The sequence below is a fragment of the Lipotes vexillifer genome, unplaced genomic scaffold, assembly GCF_000442215.2.
Source record: "Lipotes vexillifer unplaced genomic scaffold, Lipotes_vexillifer_v1.1 scaffold683, whole genome shotgun sequence".
Lineage (NCBI taxonomy): Eukaryota > Metazoa > Chordata > Mammalia > Artiodactyla > Lipotidae > Lipotes > Lipotes vexillifer.
This window is the reverse complement of record NW_006779881.1, coordinates 816,608-838,512: the sequence shown is the minus strand read 5'-3', so window position 1 is coordinate 838,512 and position 21,905 is coordinate 816,608. Positions and strand designations below refer to the sequence as shown.

Sequence of the window (21,905 nt, the reverse complement as noted above, 5' to 3'; positions counted from 1 at the left end):
ACAAAGCAGAGAGGAATGAAAGGCTTCTAAGTGATATAAAAATAAAGGGAAAAAGAAAACAAAATAAGAAACTTAAAGTATCTCAGTAAAAAGAAAAAAACTGTGTCTAAGAATCCCATATATACCCTTCATTCCAAACGGCTGCAGGCAAAAAGCAACCTGGAGTATGTGCTTAGGATCTGAACTTCTGGGAGGCAATGTAGAATTAATTAAAAACACAGGCTCTGGAGTCAGGCAGACCAGAATTCAGGTACTTATTCTACCAGTTACTATCTGTGAGACTACAAAAGTGTTACTGTCTCTAAACCCCATCTCATCTGTAAAATGAAACAATAATAGTACCTATGGTTAAAATATTACTTTGAGAAATAAATGGGATAACTTATGCATAGAAGAAACATTCAATAAGTATTAGTTAATAATATTACTCTAGGAGTATCTTGGGAGGGTACTAATGAACCATAAAGTAAATAAGATTAAGCAATAGCAATTATAAATCAAGAGCTAGCCATGAGGATTCTATCTGCATTGCCAGTATAATATTAACTACTGGCAATGCAGATAGAATATTTTCCAATATTTTGACTAACAGTTTTACATTTTTCATTTTCCCTCCCCATCTCTGCTGTATGCATTCCTCTGAAACCTGAACTTTAAATTCCTCCATATAGCACCTTGCTCTACAATCTCAGCCAGAAATGCTTGTTCCCACCATGAAATAAGTGATAGAAACTTGTGGAATAAGAAGCCAAGATAATTTAGAGATCACAGAATGTCAAAGAGTGGGCAAAGTACCCTAGAGATTAGAGAACAAGGCCTCCAATCTAAAGATGAAAAACTAAGGTCGGGCTTCCCTGGTGGCGCAGTGGTTGAGAGTCCGCCTGCCGATGCAGGGGACACGGGTTCGTGCCCCGGTCCGGGAAAATCCCACATGCCGCAGAGCGTCTGGGCCCGTGAGCCATGGCTGCTGAGCCTGCGCGTCCAGAGCCTGCGCTCCGCAACGGGAGAGGTCACAACAGTGAGAGGCCCGCGTACCGAAAAAAAAAAAAAAAAAAAAACCAAGGTCTACTGAAGTTAGACTTGTCCAAATTCACACAAATAGTTAACAGCAGAACTAAAACCAGAGCTCAGATCGCCTGATGCCCAATCCAGCAGTTTTTCTACCATACCTTACCTGAAAAATTAAAATAATAGTACCTACCTGTCACTGATATAAAGTACTCAGAACAGCGACTAGCAAATAGTAAAGAGTCAATAAATGTTAGCTACTGGTAGTGGTGATAACAGTAGTTGCTGCTATTATTCACATTTTATTCTATGAACATTGGCTATTATTATACCATGCTATCATCCTATATGCCTTAATTAAGCCTCCACTGAGCAGCTTTATTTTGTTCAAACTCCCAAAGCAGCCAGTCACATACATTTTCAAAGATAATGTATAAGTACATTCCAAATTGGAATATAACTGATACAGCAGATGCTCCCTGTTGAGAACCATCTTTAACTTCTGTTTCCTTCCCCCAGTGCCACTAACTGAGACTTTAGGAGAGTCTCAGTAATATAACATGAACACACACTAAGTAGGTACTTAATACTGTTATAAAAATAAACAAGAATTTATAATTACACATATGTACAAGGCTATCCTAGAGTAAAATTTTATACACACAGCAAGTATGATAAAATTTCTGTCCTCTAGAAACCTGTACTCCAATTAGGAAGGTCAAACACAAGAAAGAGCTGGAAAAGAGCTCTGGGTGCTGCAACGGCTCAGAAAAAGGTGGAGGACAACATGGGCTGCAGCCTTAAGAGGTAGAGAAGGAAGAACTTTAGCTAAGACTTAAAGAAAGTTAAGATCTAAATAGGCTGGAAAGAATTTGGTGCCTAGCCATCAAAGGCATCATGAGTAAGAATTATTCATTGAAGTAGAGTATAGAAATCTTTCTTAAATTTAAAATCTGAAAAAGCGGGGCTGCTGTTTTCTTTGCAATTTGTTATATTTTACATATTCTTGGTAGTGAGGTAAAAAGTGCCTCTATTGTTGCCGCTTAGGCTGGTTATTGCAGTGGTTCTCCACTGAGAACACAAAAAGTGACCATTAGATTTGACCAGATCATCAAGTAACTTTAGAAAGAAACCTAGTGGAATGGTGATGACAGAAGTCCACTTGTATAAGAGAACAGATGGTGGCAGATTTAAAAACAGCATGGGAGGCTCTGAGGAATCTGGTTATGGAAATCTGGTTAAGAAATGTCAGGCCCTCATTACCTCACCTCATTCCAAAAGCTTCCTCGCTGGCCTCCTAGGCTCTGATTTCTCACCACTCCTCCCTGCTAATCACCTCCAGAGTACATGTATATACTCCAAGAGAAATGCCAGCAATGTTTTCACGTGACTGTGCCCAAAAACTTTAAATGGTTCCCCTTCTCGTATTATACTAAATCTGAATGCATTTTCAACTACTTTAGCTTCATTAACCTTTTATTAATCCTTCTCTATTAATTCCTAGAGCAATTATAACCTCAGTTTGGCTTTACCATGCTGTTTCACATGTATAACTGGAACATAAGCTTTCTACCCTCACTCCCTTTTCCCCCACCTCCCCATTGAGGATAGTGACCATACACTAGTACTTCAGATGCTACCCAACACCATGCCAGGTACACATTATCTGAAAAATAACACAGTATTTGGATAAGGAATGAGTCTTCCTTTCTGGAATGCCTTTTCCTTCCCACTCTGCCTAGCTGGCTTCTACTTTTTCATCAAGACTCAGACCAAACACCTCCCCCTCCAAAAAGCCTGATCAATCCACTCTTCCCATTCTCCATCTCCTAAATTGAACTAGATCCTACCCTCATTGACTATAAATACTTCTATCACAGAACCTACACAGAATTAAATTACCTTTATCTACCTCTCTCCCATGAGGCCATGAGCTCCTTAGAAGAAGGAACTTTCTTTTTCTTTTCTGTTCCCACAATGCCTAGGAACACAGTAGGTAAAGGGTCAATAAATGGTGGTCAAATGATTGAAACAGTGACTAGCCAATGAATGTGTGGGTGTGTTGCTCCCCAAGCAAACAAGACCAAACACATTTAAAAGCTAAAAGGAAGAGGTGAAAGAGGACTCAATAGTATGAGGTAAGGATAACCACAGGATAGAAGTCCTTTATGAACTGGAAAAAAGCATGACTCAGCACAGACTGACAAGTTAGTACTACACAGGAACAGAGAGTTCTGCTGGAAAAGTAGAGAAAAATGGGAAGATGGAAGCCAAAGATAAGAAGATAATGTTACTTGTGGGATAAACCAAGGCATGAAAAAATTATGTCTGAAGTTCTTAAATCTATGATGGTATCTACTGCTTAAAAGAATAAGGAATTTTTTCTGCATACAATGAAAAGGTAAAGAGCATCCAGATATAACAACTCCACACTAATTTATGACATAAGAGGAGGGAGGGGGGTTCTGACCTCACTTAATGAAATTCTGCCACTGATAAAATCCCAAATATGCATTTTAGCTACTTTAGCACATTGCTTGGCTTCCCTCTGTAACTTCCCTAACAACTGAGGAGTAGCCAAGGCTTACACAGGAAGTTTTCAACAGGATAAAAAGGTGGGAAATGGGTAGAGGTATTGTTGGCTTTCCTAAATGGAGGTAAGACGAAGACATCAAGGAAAATAAAGTAAGAATAATGAGGGTAATGATGATGTGACCTAGGTATTCCTGAAACTTCTCCCTCCCTTCCTAGCACTTGGCATTTTGTCTTAACACTTGGCATGTGAAAAACTGAGCAACTGAGAACTCAAAAGAAATCCTTGTAATTATCACAGCAGTAATTCTGATCACACACATCTCAGGGGGTCAAAAAATACATATTTAAACATAATATACATATATAAAAAACATAATTCCTGTTACTGCATCTCAGCACCCTAGGCAGGCAGAAGCAAGGTCTATGGCAGAGACCACTAACTGCCACTTAATATCTGTTTTGGCCTTCTTCCTTAGGAATACAGCCCCAATTTTATTCTGGATGGTATTATGCCTTTTGCCCTTCCTGCTCTCTGGAATGTGGATACAATTGCTATTGCTCCAACAGTCATCTTGGACCATAAGATGACCTTTGAGAATGGAAGCCATACACTGAGGACATGGGAGCAGACAGAAGGGATCTGGGTCCCTGATTTTTTTGGTGAAGCAATTGGGAAGCTGCCACCCCAGCCCTGAACTGCCTACCTTCCAGACTTTTTATGTGTTTAACTACTATAAAAAGATCTCTACCAGCAGGTGAATGCAATTCCTAACAAACATGGAATGTGGGACATGGAAGTGAGGTGATACAAGTAAGAGGACCTAAAATAAGACACTCTCTTAGAGGAGTTGATGAGGTAAACATTAAGAACTCTAATACTGCAGAATGGAAAGCTGGTTACACTTATTAAAGAGTGACAAAGGATTTGGTCAAATTGTCACCTACTGTACCTGGAAAACAAACCATATGCCAACTGAGGCTATACAGCAAGAAGAGAAATACTATAGGAAAAATTGAGAATATTGGCATGTGTTGGCTCCTTCTAGCCACTTAAAACAAAGTCCTAAAAGGGAAATAAACTTCAATTACAGTTGCAAGCAGAGAAAATGCAGGTTTGCTAAGGGAGGTACTCCCTGCCTAGGGCCTGCAATTCAAGCTAAAATTCCTATAATTTAAAGCCCTACATGGTTGAAAAAAAATACCAAGTGCTTCTGAAGTAGCAAACTGAAGTAACTGAGTGATAGCTGCAAAACTACAGCCTTGGCAGTAGAGAAGACTGGTGCCTTGCCACACAAAAGCAATGCTGTGAGGGTGTTGACTTTCCACCCAAGACTATCACTTCAAATGGCCCCACCCAGAGCCATCATTCCCTCAGGAGCTAAAAGAGGTGAATGAACTTGGATGGGGGAAAACATATTCTTTATTTTCACTAACTTGTAACTGAAACTTAGCATTTCCTTTAATTACAAAAGTAGACAACAAATCACAGCAGCATTAACAGTACCTGTGACTTTGCCATCAATAAAAATCACAAATATATTCATATGTGACAAATGCTGCAGAATCTCAACTTTTTAAACTCATCGACTACTTCAAATTTATGACAGTGTATTAGATTTGCCACTAGATTTTTTATTTAATGTGTTAATTCAAAGGCATGTATATTACTATGTTTTAAAGTTAATATTTTGCTAACCATGTTTCAATATAATTAATTAGTTTCTTCTGTAATCCTAAGTATTTTATTTTATGAATTTTGAGACCTTATTCTGAGAAGGGTCCACAAGTTTCACCAGACTTCGAAGGGGTTTCATGGCACCAAAAGGTTAGAAATCCCTGGGGTAAGTAGAGCACAAAGGGCAGAGTTTTCATATTAAAAAATTCTGCCTAGGCATGTCCTTTGGCTCAAAGCAGCAAAAAGTCTAGAAACTAAGCTTTTTAAGATAACTGTAAAGGGGCAGAGGGGTGTCTAGACTGCAAAAGCCTCTTAAGTTTCCAAAATAATACCCAAGCTAATCAACAAGAAGTGAGCTATAAAGCCTATGCATTTCCCAGATAGGGCATCTTCACCAATACCCACCGCAGATGTGGCCATGGAGGATACTGGACAAGGTGAGACCTTTCAGAGGGCACAGGGGACAATGGAGAGCCCATCAAAGAGCAGAATCAAGGAACTTATTATACTGTCATGGAGTCTCTACCACTGCTACCCAGGAGGATTTTATAATCGATATGGCCTAGTGACTATTTTGTGTTTCCCATTATCCTGTTTTCTGAATAAAAGATTTTATTGCTATTATCCTATTCCTTCACCACTATAAACCAAAAAGCCACTCTGGGATCTAATGAAAGTGAATGCACCCAAAGAGCTTAGAATTTCAGTTGGATATAATAACTGGATGAAACTCTGGGTTGTTTCCCTTGGGAAAAAGGCAAGTAAGTTCTATTTATAGGAAGAACAGTACATGTGGATATTCGGGTACCCAAGGCTGATTGTGGCAGAAACCTAACAAGAAAGAAAGTAATCTACTACAGATTGACCTTACATTTTGGAAGCATGTGATATAAAAAAACAATTTTTTTAACTTATAAATGAAGCAATAATTTAAGCTATTTCCAAGCAAAAGTAGCTGCTGTTATTTTTCAAAATTAGTTATCATATACCGGCAAAGCCAAAGTTTCTACTCTTAGTTCCATTTCAGGAAAATAACACAATGTCCTACATTAGAAAAGATATGGTGATTAAGAACACAGGCTCTGGAGCAAGACTGCCTGGATTGGAATCTAAGCTCTTCCACTTTTAGCTATGTGACCTTAAACAAGTAAATTAGCCTCTCTATACCTCAGTTTCCTCATGTGTAAGGTGAGGATAAAAACAGTACCCACCCCAAAGGACTGTTGTGAGGATTAAATGAGTTATATATACAAAGCACCGAGAAGAGTTTCTAACACACAGTAAATAAGCATTCAATAAATGTTAGCTATTATTATTCCTATCAAATTCATACTCTTCAGAATTTTCTAAATTTTAAATGACTGTCACTCTTATTCAGTGGTTTTAGACTTACATGCCCTAAATCACACAATAATCATTTATCAACCTCAATGGAAATGAGCCCCTCATTCAATTATTTACTCTAATGAAAAGATCCAGAAAAGACTGTGCTTTTAAATTTTGTTTGTAGATTGCATATGAAAATTGAACATACACTTTTCCCACAGAAATAAGATTCTATGATGATGATTCCTGAAGCAGCCCACAAAATCCTACCTATTCTATAAAGGAGTTCTATAAATCAAAGTTCTAAGAGTATAAAAGCCCCAGCTGGATATTCTGCAGCAGAGAGACAGAAGTGTAACAAGGAAAATAAAGAAATAAGTTTTTCCATTTTCCTGGTGTAGGACCAGCTTGTTCCTGATAAAATTTCAATACACATAGCTTATATCTGGCATACTTCTAAGTACCTTCTTCTATACCTTGGCTCTCCCATCTCACACTGCCATAAGCCTCCAAGATTGGCCCCTAAAGTTGGTATTATAAACTCCAAAATTAATTACTTGCTCTTCTCCTCCAGTAAAAACTCTAACCTTTTCAAAGCAGTTCATCTCTGCTCTATTTAGGAAGAAAGTGGACAGCATCAAACTAATCACCACTAAGGTATGAATAACTAAGCCTTTAAATTTCATATGAGCAATGATCTTTTTAAAGGACAAGCCCAAAAAATCCTGATTGGTTTGAAGTGAAAATATAGGTAGAAGAATCATAATTTAGGATAGAGAATCCAATACACAAATAGAAGTTCACATTTCAAAACTCTTGACTTTCACAACCTTTGTTTCACCCCTAAGATTCCAAGAATATTCACAATACAGCTTATGCAAAAACTTGAGGGATTTAGTGAGACAACTGTCATTTGTAAACAGAACTGTGGTTTCAGAGCTATTTGTCATAAAATCAGATGAAAAAGAACCTCACTATGTCATTTTTAAAAGCCCTGCTATTACCTGTTTTGGAAACCAACAATATTCTTTAGCTCCAAGGGAAGAAAAGTTCAACAAATGTATACAGTAATTCATTTTGTTTAAAATAATAATAATACATTTTAACAGACTAATCTATGTATCTCCCTTGCTACAGAGAAGAAAATTTCTTTAAATTCTATCCTGGAAAATGAGAACTGGTCAGACTTCTCTTCACAACGATGCTTCACATATTTTACAATATTAACACCATTTAGGTTCCTTCTCAAAAGTTTGAAGTCCAGGACTCCAACAGGATCTGATTTAAGAACCATAATAGTTACTGCTCTTCTCTAGATTCTCTCCAAATTACTCTATTACTCAAATATATAATCTTAGATTCATAAAACTGTATTCTAAATTTATACAAGCCATACTCATAGTTAGAACTCAGTTCAGGCTAAAACTTAGGGATCATATGGTCAAAAGACATCTTTATATTATAAATGTAATTCTTATCTTAAAAATATTTTACTCTACAATTTAGGGAGGAAAAATAAATATTTTGGGACATTAACCACTGAACTACATTCTGTCATCAAGTGAGCACCGTATTTTGCATTTAATCTCTCTATCTATTGGCATCTCTATGTCTCTTGAGTAGCTGGAAAGCTAATAAACAAGAGTCCCTTTAATACAAGAACACTCAAAGCCATCTTTGCAGATATTATTTAAAAACCCAGACAGAATCTGCTATTAATACTTCTTATACTTAGTTTTTAAAAATATGTGTCTATGTAATAATAAATGTCCTCTGAGTAACATTTACTTTTCTCATTGAAGTGTTTATCCTGACCTCTCTGCAACCATACTGCTTCAACTCACCATAGGACATTTACTGGATATCCTATCTCCACACACACTGCCTCCATGACATTATACCAGTAATATGGCATCAGTGTTGGCAGAAGGCTAATAACATCAATGGAAGGTGATCCTGATGTGATACACATAAAATGCTAAAGAAACAGCTTAAGCTGCTACATATGATGTTTACAGTTCAGTGGTCCTCAAAGTGTGGTCCAGGGACACTTTCAGGGGATCTGAAGGATCAAAACAATTTTCAGAGTAAGATATTATTTGCCTTTTTCACTGTCATCCTCTCCTAAGTGTAGAGTGGAGCTTTTCAGATGCTATGTGATAGGTGCTATCACAACAGAGTGAATGCAGAGGCACAGAACAGAATCCAGCTGTCTCTATTAAGCCAGATATTTTTAAAATTTTGCAAATATGTAAGGCAACACCACTCTTCTAAATTTTTGTTTTGGAAAATACAATTATTTTTCATAAAACATGTTATCTATGTTAATATATAATGGGTTTATTTCTATGTAAATTAATAAATATTTTGATTTTTTTCTTAATTTTAACTTCGAATACAATTTTGATAGATATAACTCACAAACGCATGCTCTTCGGGCACTAAATAATTTTTGAGACCAAAAAGTTTAAGATGCTATAAGTCAACATCTCAAAGACTAAAGGTCACTGTTTCTAATATACTATAATGCAATGGAAAGTGTAAAGGGTTTGAAATCACCCAAAAGGGCTTGAATTCTTATTCTTCTTATTAATTGCATCCTTGGACAAGTCAAACCTGTAAGCCTCACAGAATTGCTGTGAGGAGTAAATGACAAAATATATGTGAAACACTGTAGTACAGAGTTAATGCTTGGCACAGAGTAGACGTTCAACAAATGATAACTATTAGAAATCCCTTTTTAAAAAAAGACATGCTTAGGGGCTTCCCTGGTGGCGCAGTGGTTGCGAGTCCGCCTGCCGATGCAGGGGACGCGGGGTCATGCCCCGGTCCGGGAGGATCCCACATGCCGCGAAGCGGCTGGTCCTGTGAGCCATGGCCGCTGAGCCTGCGCGTCCAGAGCCTGTGCTCCGCAACGGGAGAGGCCACAACAGTGAGAGGCCCGCGTACCGTAAAAAAAAAAAAAAAAAAAAAAAAAAAAAAGACATGCTACCCACATGACTGTAAGGAAAGGCTCTGAATCCTAAAAATATCCTCTCTTGAAATCCTAACTCTTCTCACCCAACACTGGACACATGCTGCTTTTTATCAGAAACTTTTTGTAGCATTTTGCCTAGCTTACCAAGCCCTTTCTCAGTGTTAGCTCCATCCCCAGGGCCCTGAAAAGTCAGTACTACAACAACAAATTAAAGGATTTGAACCAGGGTTGGTACCTGACCCAAATTGTTCATCTGAATTTTCTTCTTCAGGAATTTAGTAATAGGACTTAAACAGTCTGGGCTGGTCTCCTGAATGAAAAAGCTACGAACTTGAGAGGTATGGGATGGCCATGTGCCAGAAAAGCAAAGAAAGTCAGTTTACAGAAATGAAAAGATATCACATTCAGCAAAAAGCAAGAGAGAAGAAAATATACTGCCTAGGTTCCTAAGAACCTATGTTCTATTCCCTTAAGAGACCTAGCTACCTCTGGGTTCTGTGAAATACCCTAGTATTCAAATAAATTCCTTTTCTTTTTTGTTTGATACGTCCACTGCTGATTTCCTTTACTTGTAACCAAGCAAAGCTTGACTAAAATAAGCTTACTGAATCAAATCATATAATGTTTTTTATTTTTCAGTATTATTTTATATTCTGTGCACTGCTGGTAGCCAGATTTTATATTTAACTCCTTTATTTTGCCAGTGTATTCAGTGATGCTTTTTAGTCTATTACCTCTGATATTATTTTCCCCCATGTATAAGAATTCATGACAACTCCAATTTCTCCACCACCTCCCTATTTAAAAACTGCTGACTTTCATAACAAGATTTTATTTTCAATTTTAGACAATGTATTTCAAAATTAAATCACTAGTTTTCTATCACTTATTTCTAGTTTACTGCATTGGTATTTCCCATTTGCACTTATTTCTTCATAGTATCCTCAATTAAGTAGAACATTTTTTGGCACCCCTCATTTAAGAAAAAGCCTCAGGGCTTCCCTGGTGGCACAGTGGTTAAGAATCCACCTGCCGACGCAGGGAACATGGGTTCGAGCCCTGGCCCGGGAAGATCCCATATGCCGTGGAGCAACTAAACCTGTGTGCCACAACTACCGAACCTGCGCTCTAGAGCCCATGAGCCACAACTACTGAAGTCCGCGTGCGTAGAGCCCGTGCTCCGCAACAAGAGAAGCCCCGCAATGAGAAGCCCTCGCACCACAACGAAGGGTAGCCCCCACTCGCCGCAACTAGAGAAAGCCTGTGCACGGCAACAAAGACCCAATGGCGGCCAAAAATAAAACAATTAAAAAAAAAAAGAAAAAGATGTTTAAAAAAGAAAAAGCTTCAAATTTTGATAAATACTGACAGCCAAGAGGCAGAATTTAGTGCATGGGCACTGGAGCAAGACCTCTGTATGAATCCCAGCTCCGTCCTTATTCACTGCATGTCCTTGAGTTGCTGAACTTTTTTATCTCAGTTTCCTCATTTGTGAAATGAAAATAATCATAACACGAACCTCATAGAGTTGTTAGGGGAAATTTACTTAATATGCCATAAAATGCTTAAATAATGCCTGGTCTAATATATTAGTAAGACCATAAAGCTAGTTATCCAAGTCAGTATTTAGTCCCATAAGTAACTTTTACAATATGTCCTTAAGTCAGTGACTAGTCACTGGTACTCTTCAATACCTTATGCTCAGAAATGGAAGCCCAATAAGTCAGCTTAAAGATTAAATTACATTTAGGGTGCTCTAGACCAGCACTAACAGAACTTTCTACAACAATGGAAATGTTTGTGTGTTATCCAGTATGACAGTCAGTAGCCATGTGTAGCTAACCAAGCACTTAAAATGTGGCTAGTGTGACTGAGGAACTGATTTTTTTTAATTTAGATTTAAATAGCTACATGAGGCTAACGGCTACCATATGAGACAGTAAGCCTTAGAAGATAAGACAAAAGGTTCAAAATACATTTTAGAAAAAGTCTCTGTAATGGTAAAAATTAAGACGGTTTCTCATTACTCTTCATTTAATTGGAACATGTCAGAACTAAACATGCAAATTAATAGATTTTATCAATTATAAAAAAGTTTGATAAATATAACAATGATGAACTATGGCATGAAAATGAAAGTTATTTCTGCCACTGTGTGGGACTGACTTAAAAGCATAAAACTATATTAATTATAAATATGATAAAAATGTAGTATTAAATGTCAGCAACATCCTTAGCCTGAGGTCAGTTGCAAACCTGAATGCTACTGGTAGATACTCTAGAATCTAAGAATTTAGATTATCATACTAGAGATTATCAAACTAAACGAATTAAGCTAGACAGAAAGGCAAATATCATTTGATATCACTTATATGTAGAATCTAAAAAAATCACACAAAACGTATTTAACAAAACAGAAACAGACTCACAGACATAGAAAACAAACTTTTGGTTACCTGAGGGGGGAAGGGGAGGGATAAATTAGGAACTTGGGATTAACAGATACACACTACCATATGTAAAACAGATAAACAACAAGGTCCTACTGTATAGCACAGGGAACATATTCAATATCTTATAATAACCTATAATGGAAAAAAATCTGAAAAAGAATATACATATATATGTGTATGTATAACTGAATCACTTTGCTGTACACCAGAAACTAACAACACTGTAAATCAACAATACTTCAATAAAAAAAAATTGTTTTAATTTTTAAAAATAAGTATATAGGGTAAAGGGGAAATAGAAAGAAGGGGAAAAAGAAATCCTCTTCTACCCCATGTTCTTGAGCTGAGAGCAAAGGATACAAACATGTCCTTTTTTTTCTTTTTCTTTTTTAAGTCTTTTTTGTTGAATTTGTTACAATACTGTTTCTCTTTTTTATGTTTTGCATTTTTTGGCCCCGAGGCAAGTGGGGTCTTAGCTCCCCAACCAGGGATGAACCCGAACCCCCTGCACTGGAAGGTGAAGTCTTAACCACTGGACTGCCAGGGGAGTCCCCAAATATGTCCTCTTTTATTCTAAAAACAATGATCCCTTTTGCTTTCTACTATAGGAAAATGCAAAAAGGGAAAAAATATGCCAGATGCTTTATGTAATCAATATATAGTTTATACCATGAATCCTAACAGGCCAGGGAGGTAAACATTAACATCCCTATTACAGCAAAATCAGGAAAAGTGAAGTAACTTACCCATGATCATATGAATAATACGTGGCAGAGGTGTGAACCTGTATCTACCCAATTCTAAGACTAAATACCAGAGCTGCCTTAACAATAACAAGTCTGCTACTAGAAACAAGACAGCAAGAAGCCTTAAAATAAATCTACCCTCCTCTGGGCATTCTAAATAGCAGGGTTATCAATATCAAATGGAGGGAAATGAGGAAACAGATGGACAGGAAATCACTTGGGACACAACACACAATCTTCTCTGGTGCTAAAAATCCCTATGTGTTCCCCAACATATCCTAAACAAACAGACTGGATCAATAATAAAAGGCATCTTTAAGGGAGAAGCATAACAAAAAAGGAAAAGATAAGTGTGAACAAGAAAGAAAGAAAAAGATAACAAAAGGAAGAGGTCTCAGGTAGAAGATCAGAAACTACTTAAAGTACTACTGATAACTCAGCATCCTAGGCCGAATACACATGTGAACCATAAAATCAATCCTCATAAATGTTAGGCAATTCAGAAATGCAGAAAGGGCCCCATTTTAACAAGTCCAAAGGAATATCAATTTTTATTTTGCTTTAATCAAACCAAAATATAACAGTCTAATGCTATAATATGTGAAAGAAATATGTTATATACATATGTGTTTACCTGTCTACATAAAGCAAATGTTCAAGGAAAGCTTTTGCTTTTTTGGTAAGCTTTTGCTATTACTGAGTCTATACCTGGAAATAAAATGCAGGTAACCTCAGGATTCAAATCCATCTTATATAAACTCAGTAACCGGATTCTGCTAAATTTTTAAGATTCTACTATCTAACAGAAACTGTATCCATCATTATCTGAACTCTCACTCTTGCCTTCCAAAACTCAGGAATTAAATAGATGTAGATGACCCAGTATTCACTATCCAGACTTACTATCCAAACTCAGGATATGAATGCAGTAGATTCGGATTGCAAGGAATACTTGCAAATCTTATATAAATTTTTAATATAATTTCACGTGATTTACAAAATTAGCATTTTTAGCAACATGCAAGTATCCTACTAAAATCACATAAACACTGGCTGCAAAAGAGATCTGAGAAAACTTTTTTTTTAATATTTTTATTTATTTGGCTGCATTGGGTCTTAGTTGCAGCACACAGGATCTTTGTTGTGGCATGCATGTGGGATCTAGTTCCCTGACCAGGGATTGAACCTAGGCCCCCTGCATTGGGAGCGCAGAGTCTTAACCACTGGACCACCAGGGAAGTCCCAAGAAAACACTTTTTAATACCATATTTCTTAGCAATTTGCTGGAACAAGTTATTAAGTTATTGCCCCTCAATTCCAAACCCGCATCCCTTCTTCTCAATCTGCCTTAATGACACTGGAACTGGGACTCTGCAAACCACATTTCTGCTTTGCCAGCTGATTTCCTATAAGGCTCTGCCAAGAGGGAGCACTAAAGATGGACTGCATGCCTGAAGAAGAAAAAAGATGCTTGGGCCTTCCTGTCTGTTCTTTGGGCTTCATAAGAGCATTACCCCAGCAAAGGTTTCTTCACCCCTGCAGAAGGTCCCCCTCACAGTAGTAAGTGAATAAAGTTTGCAGTTTTTCTAACACTTACAGAACTAGCTTAATCATACCCGACTCAAAGACCCCAGCACCAGCCAGCACCCTTCCCCAGAGTTCTGAGTTTCAAATCTATGGGATTTCTATTCTGAGCTCGACACAAGCACTAGCATGTAGTACCTTCTCCTCGGAGATCTGAATTTTGTTTCCACAGGACCCTTCCTCTAAGTCTCTAAGTTTTCCCTTTGGTCCCCAAGCACTTAGGGCTCACAGCTGCTTCTAGAAGTGTCTATCTCCATGATAACTCCAAGTTTTATTTTTATCCTTTCTGTTACCTAGTTAACAACTTTAAATCTAGTTAATGATTCTATTAAAATCTCTGTTCAAATAACTGGTGTGGTTTCTGCCTCCTGATAGAACCCTGACTAATAAAAGAAAACAGTCTCATTATACTGTAATAGTATATGATGTTATTATAATAACGTTTGTTAAAATGCAATTCTACCCATACTAGCAATTAAAGAAGAACAAAATGATAATTAAGAGCAATTTGATTAAAATTAAGAGTATACTTAGCTATCACTACAAAATCTTTTGCAACCATTCTTTTAAAGAAAATTGGGGGGGGTGCCTTTTTCTAACACACATAGCATCTACTGGAATAAAATTACATGATAAGACGACATTAACAAGGGCTATCTCTGTCTTCCCAAATTTTCTACAATAATTGGTTTAACATTACTTTTTTTTTTTTTTTTTTTTTGCGGTACGCAGGCCTCTCACTGTCGTGGCCTCTCCCGTTGCGGAGCACAGGCTTCAGACGCGCAGGCTCAGCGGCCAAGGCTCACTGGGGGCCCAGCTGCTCTGCGGCATGTGGGATCTTCCCGGACCGGGGCACGAACCCATGTCCCCTGCATCGGCAGGCGGACTCTCAACCACTGCACCACCAGGGAAGCCCTAAGATTACTTTTTAATCATAAAAATACAGTAAATTTTTAAAAATAATTTTAACACATTCAGGTTAAACAAGGATCCAATATCATCTATAGAAAACAATATTTAACTTGTTTACCCTAAATATTTAAAGGGCAGAGGAAGAGATTTAATTCATTTACTAAGTACCCTCTCCTACCCAACAAATTTTTTAAATGTCACATACTTTCATTCCACTCCCCATCTTCGCTTCACATTAAGTCATCTACTCCCACTCCCACCTATGTTTACAACCCCCCACCTGCCTACCCATTTTCTCATTCCTAGACACACGGTCCAGTTCTCCACCAACTCAAATGCTTTCTTGTCTTGAGGCTAGCCACTTTCTAGATATATAGGTAGTATATGCAGGTATATACAAGATATAAAGGTAGTATATACAAAGAGAGTTATGGCAAACAAGCAATGTTGGTCAGCAGATTTGAGATTTCCTGGGCTTCCCTGGTGGCGCAGTGGTTAAGAAACCGCCTGCCAATGCATGAGACAAGGGTTTGAGCCCTCGTCCAGGAAGTTCCCACATGCCACAGAGCAACTAAGCCTGTGTGCCACAACTACTGAGCCTGTGTTCTACAGCCTGTGAGCCACAACTACTGAGCCCACATGCCACAACTACTGAAGCCCACGTGCCTAGAGCTCATGCTCTGCAATGAGAAGCCACCGCAACGAGAAGCCTGCACACCACAAAAAAGAGCAGGCCCCGCTCGCAGCAACCAGAGGAAGCCCGCATGCAGCAACGAAGACCCAATGCAGCCAAAAATGAATGAATTAATTTAAAAATTTTTTTAAAAAAAGATTTCCTGCTCCACTTCTATTTGGATAGTGTAGTTGGGAGGTCGTTTCTGGCTTTAGGAAGACTCTATGGGAAAGCAGACTAAAATTTATTGTGGTTTTAAGTAATCCAGTTTCTCTTCCCTTTACCAAAAAATAGTTATTCTTTTCTTTTCCTTTTATCAAACCAAAGCTAGCTTTCAGTTAGAAAAACCAATAACAAACAATGGTCTTCTACCCATACATCTGAGAATGCGAATTCTCTGCTTCACAGAAGGACCATATAGAATATTACAAAAAATGAAAGATTAGGATATAAGGATACTAAATATCTCAACTCAAATGCCAGAGAGTTTCTCAGTTTATTAACTAAATGCTAAACTTATAGGCATATCCACAAAAATTTGATTCTAGGATATTATACACTAGAATTATAACAGTGAGCAGGTTATAAAATAATTCATGGCATCTCTTTCATCATCTCTTCCAATTATATAATTCTATCAAGCAAAAGAGGTTAGGCATATATCATTCCTAACCCAATGTCATATACAATCTTCACCTAAACATAACTATTCAAATAAAGGGATTTAAAATCCCAGTAAATGAGTTTAATATATGACTGTTTTGGCATAACCCACAAATAAAGTATCTTTAAGGAACTCTATGATCAGTGGAAGATCAAAGTCTGCAAAAATATCCTGATATGGTCATATCTAAAGTTTTAAATATTCAAAAAAAGGGTAAAGTGATTCCTCCAACCATATTAAACAAAAGGACTCTTAAGTGAAATTAGTTCTACAGCAGCTTTGGGGATTAAAGAAGTCTTTTTTTTTTTTTTAAGTTCTTTTCAAAACTATACAGGTGTCCCTTGTTGGGAGGTGGGGGTGGGGGCACATGGACTCCAACAAGGTAGAGAAGTAATCACTCCACCTACTTCCATTATAAGCTGGAAGATGCATTCTCAGGGAAAGAAATGCCATAAGGACATGGAGTGAAGCTCTCCTACTGAGGAAAAGGAGAGCCAGCCTTAGTCTCATAAAAATTCAAGTATATAAAAACTAAAAAGGCAACTTTATTTTTCTTTGGTGGCATTCTGAACCACCAGAATTTCTTTCATGCCTAAGGATTCCTTGACTTCACATTCATGGCTCTAATAATTTCGTATCCCTCCTCTCTCTCTTTCCTGCCCTCCAAAGCTGGTCAATTCCACCTCTCTTCATCACTTACTCTGTTCCAGCCACATTGACCTCCGTCATTGCTCCTCCAACCTAACGAGGCAAGTCTCCTGCCCCAGCAGCTCCTGAATTCCCTCTGCCCAGAACGCTTATCTTCTACCTACCCAACATATGTTTCATTCCATCACTCTTTCAGGTCTTCATTCAAATGTCGCCTTTTCAGTAAAGCTTTCCCTGGCTACCCTATGTAAAATAACCCTATCTATATTTCCTATTCCCGTTCTCTATTTTATTCTTCATCTTAGCTCTTATCACTGTCACTATCTAACATATACGTCTTACTTTTTTTATTAATTACCCCGCCACCAAAAATGTAGGCCCAATAATTACAAGATTTTTATCTGTTATGTTCAATACTGTAGCCCCAGCATTTAGAATAGCTCCTGACAACATATTAGGTGCTCAATATGCTGAACAAATAAATGATACAGCTAGCTACAACACCACATGTAACTGGTAAGTGCTGCCATCAACAATTCATATTCTAGTCTGAAAGATCCCAATTAACAGATTAGATTTAGGTTATTTTTTCAAACTGTGCGCTGGGAACTAGAGTAATCCCTCAGGGGCAACCGTGGTGGTAGAACATGGAAGCCCAAGCAAGCAGAAAAGCCCGAAATTTATCTGCTTTATTCACAGGTTTTCACTTAAGATTTAATTTATAGAAAGGATTTAGCAACTTCAAAAAAATCTAAAACCACTGGGTTGAATACAACTTAGTTCCTATTTTTTTACATTTTACTTATTTATTGTAAATGAGGATAATCTAGGTATCATATTTATATCATCCTTTAAAAAGAGATTTAAATTACCATCTAGTCTTATTTAATAATCTGCTACAAAGGCAATAAAAATTTACTATGTATTTTCTAATTAAAATAAGTAGAAACAAGATTAGTATTTTTTTAAAAAAGGAATAACAAAGAAGAGTAAAATTGTTATTTCATGTACAAGAACATATGTAAATTCACTAAGTGGAGATTAAGATCCAAATCCCACTACCACAAATACCTCTGTAAGCAAAAATATGTCCCAATCTCACAAAATAGCACTATTTACCAAAACAAACTACAATATTTTATTCTGATTCTAATATGATTCTAATATGACTTGACCAGCATAACTTTTAAAATGTTACATGTTCTAATATGACTTGACCACCATAACTTTTAAAATGTTACATGTTCTAATAAAAAGAAGAGCACTAACCTTAATGAAGTTACAGATGGACAAGCCTGTCCATACAAACCCATCTGGCCACAAAGAGAATCTGAAAAGTAAAGGAGAGTTAGTTATCAGATGCTCCAAAATAAATTAAACTATAAATCACACTACCATTCTAAAACAGAAATAGAACGCTAAAAGATTCACCATTATTTGAACACATACCCACAAAATTTAAAAATGCTGTTAAGCAATAAGACAGATTACACTGAGGAAAACTGACATACGAGGAAGCACAAGAAAAATAGGCACACTATAACTGTAACATCCAAAAAAGCTAAAAACTCATAAAATTTAACAAATTGTTATTACTCTTAGTTACAGATAGTGTCCAAACTGTTTAGTAGAATCCTAAGGATTCCAGAGAGGTGCCTAAAGGCTACCAAAGAGCTGAGCATGCAGGTTCCCATCCCCACATAATTGTCTCCCACCCCATCTACCCTTCAATCAAAGCAGTGCTATCTTTGTTGGTTTTGCATAATGGACTTCACTAAAACTTCATTTGAAGAACAGTTCCACTGCTTAAAAAAAAAAAAAAAAGTTAAGAATAGCATTGAACAGAAGGAGCTTTGTTCAAATTCTAGCTGTGACACTAAGAGACCTTGAAGAATTTATATAACCTCAGTGAACCTCCATTTCTTCATCTGTAACTTGAGGATAATACCACCTGTAACTTTATTTATTCATCAGGGATAAACTGCAGGTTTGTTATTAGAATTAAACAAATCACTAAACAAATGTGAAACTATTAGCACTACTACCTGGCACAAGGATGATCCACAAATGTCTACAGGTAACATGAATGAGAGAAGCTGGAATGGTATAAATATGCATACACAGCACAAATGGAGATTGTGTGCCTGCAACTGAAGAAAACAGGTTCACTCTGAAAAGATCAGCTGCTATTCCCAGTTCTAGCCAATTGTTGCTAAGCAGGATTGAAAGCCCAATACTGTTAAGAACTAATTTTTCTAGAGAAGCAAGATACCCAAAATTTTATCTGAAATCTCCTGATTTTTATTTTCTAAATACTATGTGGGCCAAACAAACCACTGGATGTTGTCCCAAGTTTATAACTTTTAACTTAGCAGCTGACTGAATTCCCTGCATCTTACTGTCCCGTGCATGCACTGAAGAGAGATGGACACTTCTACTTCTGCTAGAACAACAGAATAGATAGCTTGATCAACATGCCCACTGGAAATAACAAACACTGGATCAATTTTTTTAATCTTTACATATTAATCAATAACCTGAAAGAAAATAAAGTACGATCAAGGCTAAAAACTAAGTGAAAGAGGTAAACTAGAGATGTATGCAGAGTACTGAAACCAGCTTTCATTCACCTTCAGGGCATTTTGCCAAACCCTATGAATTTCAGCTTGCAATTCCAAGGCCTATTAGAGCTCAAGGTACAAGAGGCAAAGTCCAGGTGTTACCCAAGCGAACTGCAAGGGAAACTTAACCTTGGCACTGAGTGCTGGTGAGGGATTGGGGGGCTATGAGAGCAGCTCAACAGTATCTCCTCAGACACTCACAACCAGAAGCTGACCCTCACCTAGATTATGGCTTAAAAAGCTTCATACTTAGAATTTTGTTTAGGGTAGTCCTAGAATAGTAATGTCTCCCATCCAACCTTGACAGAAGGAAATGAAAATCCTCTCTGGGGAATCTGCCTTTGATCTAGGCCTGGGAGAATTCTCAAGGATAAGGTCCCAAAATAAATAAATTCACAATCAAAAATCACAAAACCAGAAGGAAACAAGCCACTCAAGAGTAAGATACAGCTGAAACATCAGCTGGCAGACTCAAAACCTCAAAGACCTCAGATAACGGGAATTACTAGACACTTTTCTCTACTGTTTTTTACTTTATGGGTGACTTACCTACTCTTGTATTTCAAACGCCTATAATGCAGATGAATCTCAAATCTACATCTCAATCAGGGATCAAACTCCTGATCTCCGAACATAAATATCTAACAATCCCTCCCAGAAATCCCAAATTTACTATGTCTAAAACTGAATTCATTATCTTTTTTTTAATGTATTTCCTATCTTGATAAAATGGCACAGTCCTTTATCTAAGAATGGCTTTCTTTTCCTTTGTTAGAGCAGGACACTTCTTTTCAATTCCTGATTTCTATGAGGAATGACGTCTCTAAACATCCCTGGGCTCCCAGCCCACTCCTCACCAAGTGCGTAGAGCTAACTCCAGGACTCTACATCCAGTATTCTACAAGGTAGTTACCTGGGTATGACTGCTCTGTTGACTCTAACAACCTAGACATCAGGTAAGCTGTCCAAATTGGGTGGGCAGGGACAAGAGAATGTGGAGAGTCAGCCAGCCCATTTGTCTCTTAAACCTAAATCACATTCTACAACATTCTACAATATCAGCTTTATCAAAAACAAAGGTAAATTCTTACAAAAGACACCATAGGACCCAGCAATTCTACTCTTAGCGGTACGTGTGTGTGTATTTTTATGTATAAAAAATTTAAATATATGTATATATACATATATACATATATATATACATACACATATATATATACACACACATATACATACATATAAATCCTCTTGGGAATACATATATACGCACATATATGTATCCCCAAGAGAACGTAAAACATATGTTCACACAAAAACTTGCATACAGCTTCCTCTTCCAGTAAGCAGCCTGAGGTGACCTCTAAAAATGGTTCGCTATTCACTTGACCCAGAAAACCCCACAAAATCATGCAAGTCAGGAGGTTCAAATCTTCGTGTTCACTTTAAGAACACTCGTGAAACTGCCCAGGCCATTAAGGGTATGCATATCCGAAAAGCCACCAAGTATCTGAAAGATGTCACTTTAAAGAAGCAAAGTGTGGCATTCCATCATTACAATGGTGGAGTTGGTAGGTGTGCCCAGGCCAAACAGTGGGGCTGGACGCAGGGTTGGTAGCCCAGAAAGAGTGCTGAATTTTTACTGCACATGCTCAAAAATGCAGAGAGTAATGCTGAACTTAAGGGCTTAGATGTAGATTCTCTAGTCACTGAGCACATCCAGGTGAACAAAGCCCCCAAGACGTGGCACAGAACTTAGAGAGGTCATGGTCGGATCAAGCCATACATGAGCTCTCCCTGCCACATTGAGACGGTCCTTACTGAATAAGAACAGATTGTTCCTAAACCAGAAGAGGAGGTTGCCCCAAAGAAAAAGATATCCCAGAAGAAACTGAAGAAACAAAAACTTATGGCCTGGGAATAAATGCCACAAAAAGTAAATGCAAATAAAAATAAATTTAAAAAAAGAAAAACACAAGCAAAAAACTTGCATACAAATGTTCACAGCAGCATTTTTTTTTTTTTTTTTTTTGGAGTACGGGGGCCTCTCACTGTTGTGTCCTTCCCCGTTTTGGGCGCCAGGTTC

The 21,905-nt window shown here is 37.5% G+C and overlaps 1 protein-coding gene, 1 non-coding gene and 1 pseudogene across 2 annotated transcripts in view; 1 reads left to right on the top strand and 2 right to left on the bottom strand.

The window, feature by feature from the left end:
- Window positions 1-18,535, bottom strand: part of FOXJ3 (forkhead box J3) — a gene marked incomplete at its 5' end in the record, with an annotated part of 112,753 nt that extends 94,218 nt beyond the window's left edge. Inside the window, one exon of the mRNA XM_007453019.1 lies at window positions 18,471-18,535. Coding sequence (XP_007453081.1) covers window positions 18,471-18,535 — 65 coding nt within the window. The remainder of the gene's footprint in view (window positions 1-18,470) is intronic.
- On the bottom strand, window positions 13,886-13,958 carry TRNAG-CCC (transfer RNA glycine (anticodon CCC)). Its single transcript has one exon. It is a non-coding gene; the product is annotated as a tRNA-Gly (tRNA).
- A 2,653-nt stretch (window positions 18,536-21,188) lies between the features above and the next one.
- On the top strand, window positions 21,189-21,743 carry LOC103087459 (60S ribosomal protein L17 pseudogene; annotated as a pseudogene).
- The last annotated feature ends 162 nt before the right edge of the window (window positions 21,744-21,905 follow it).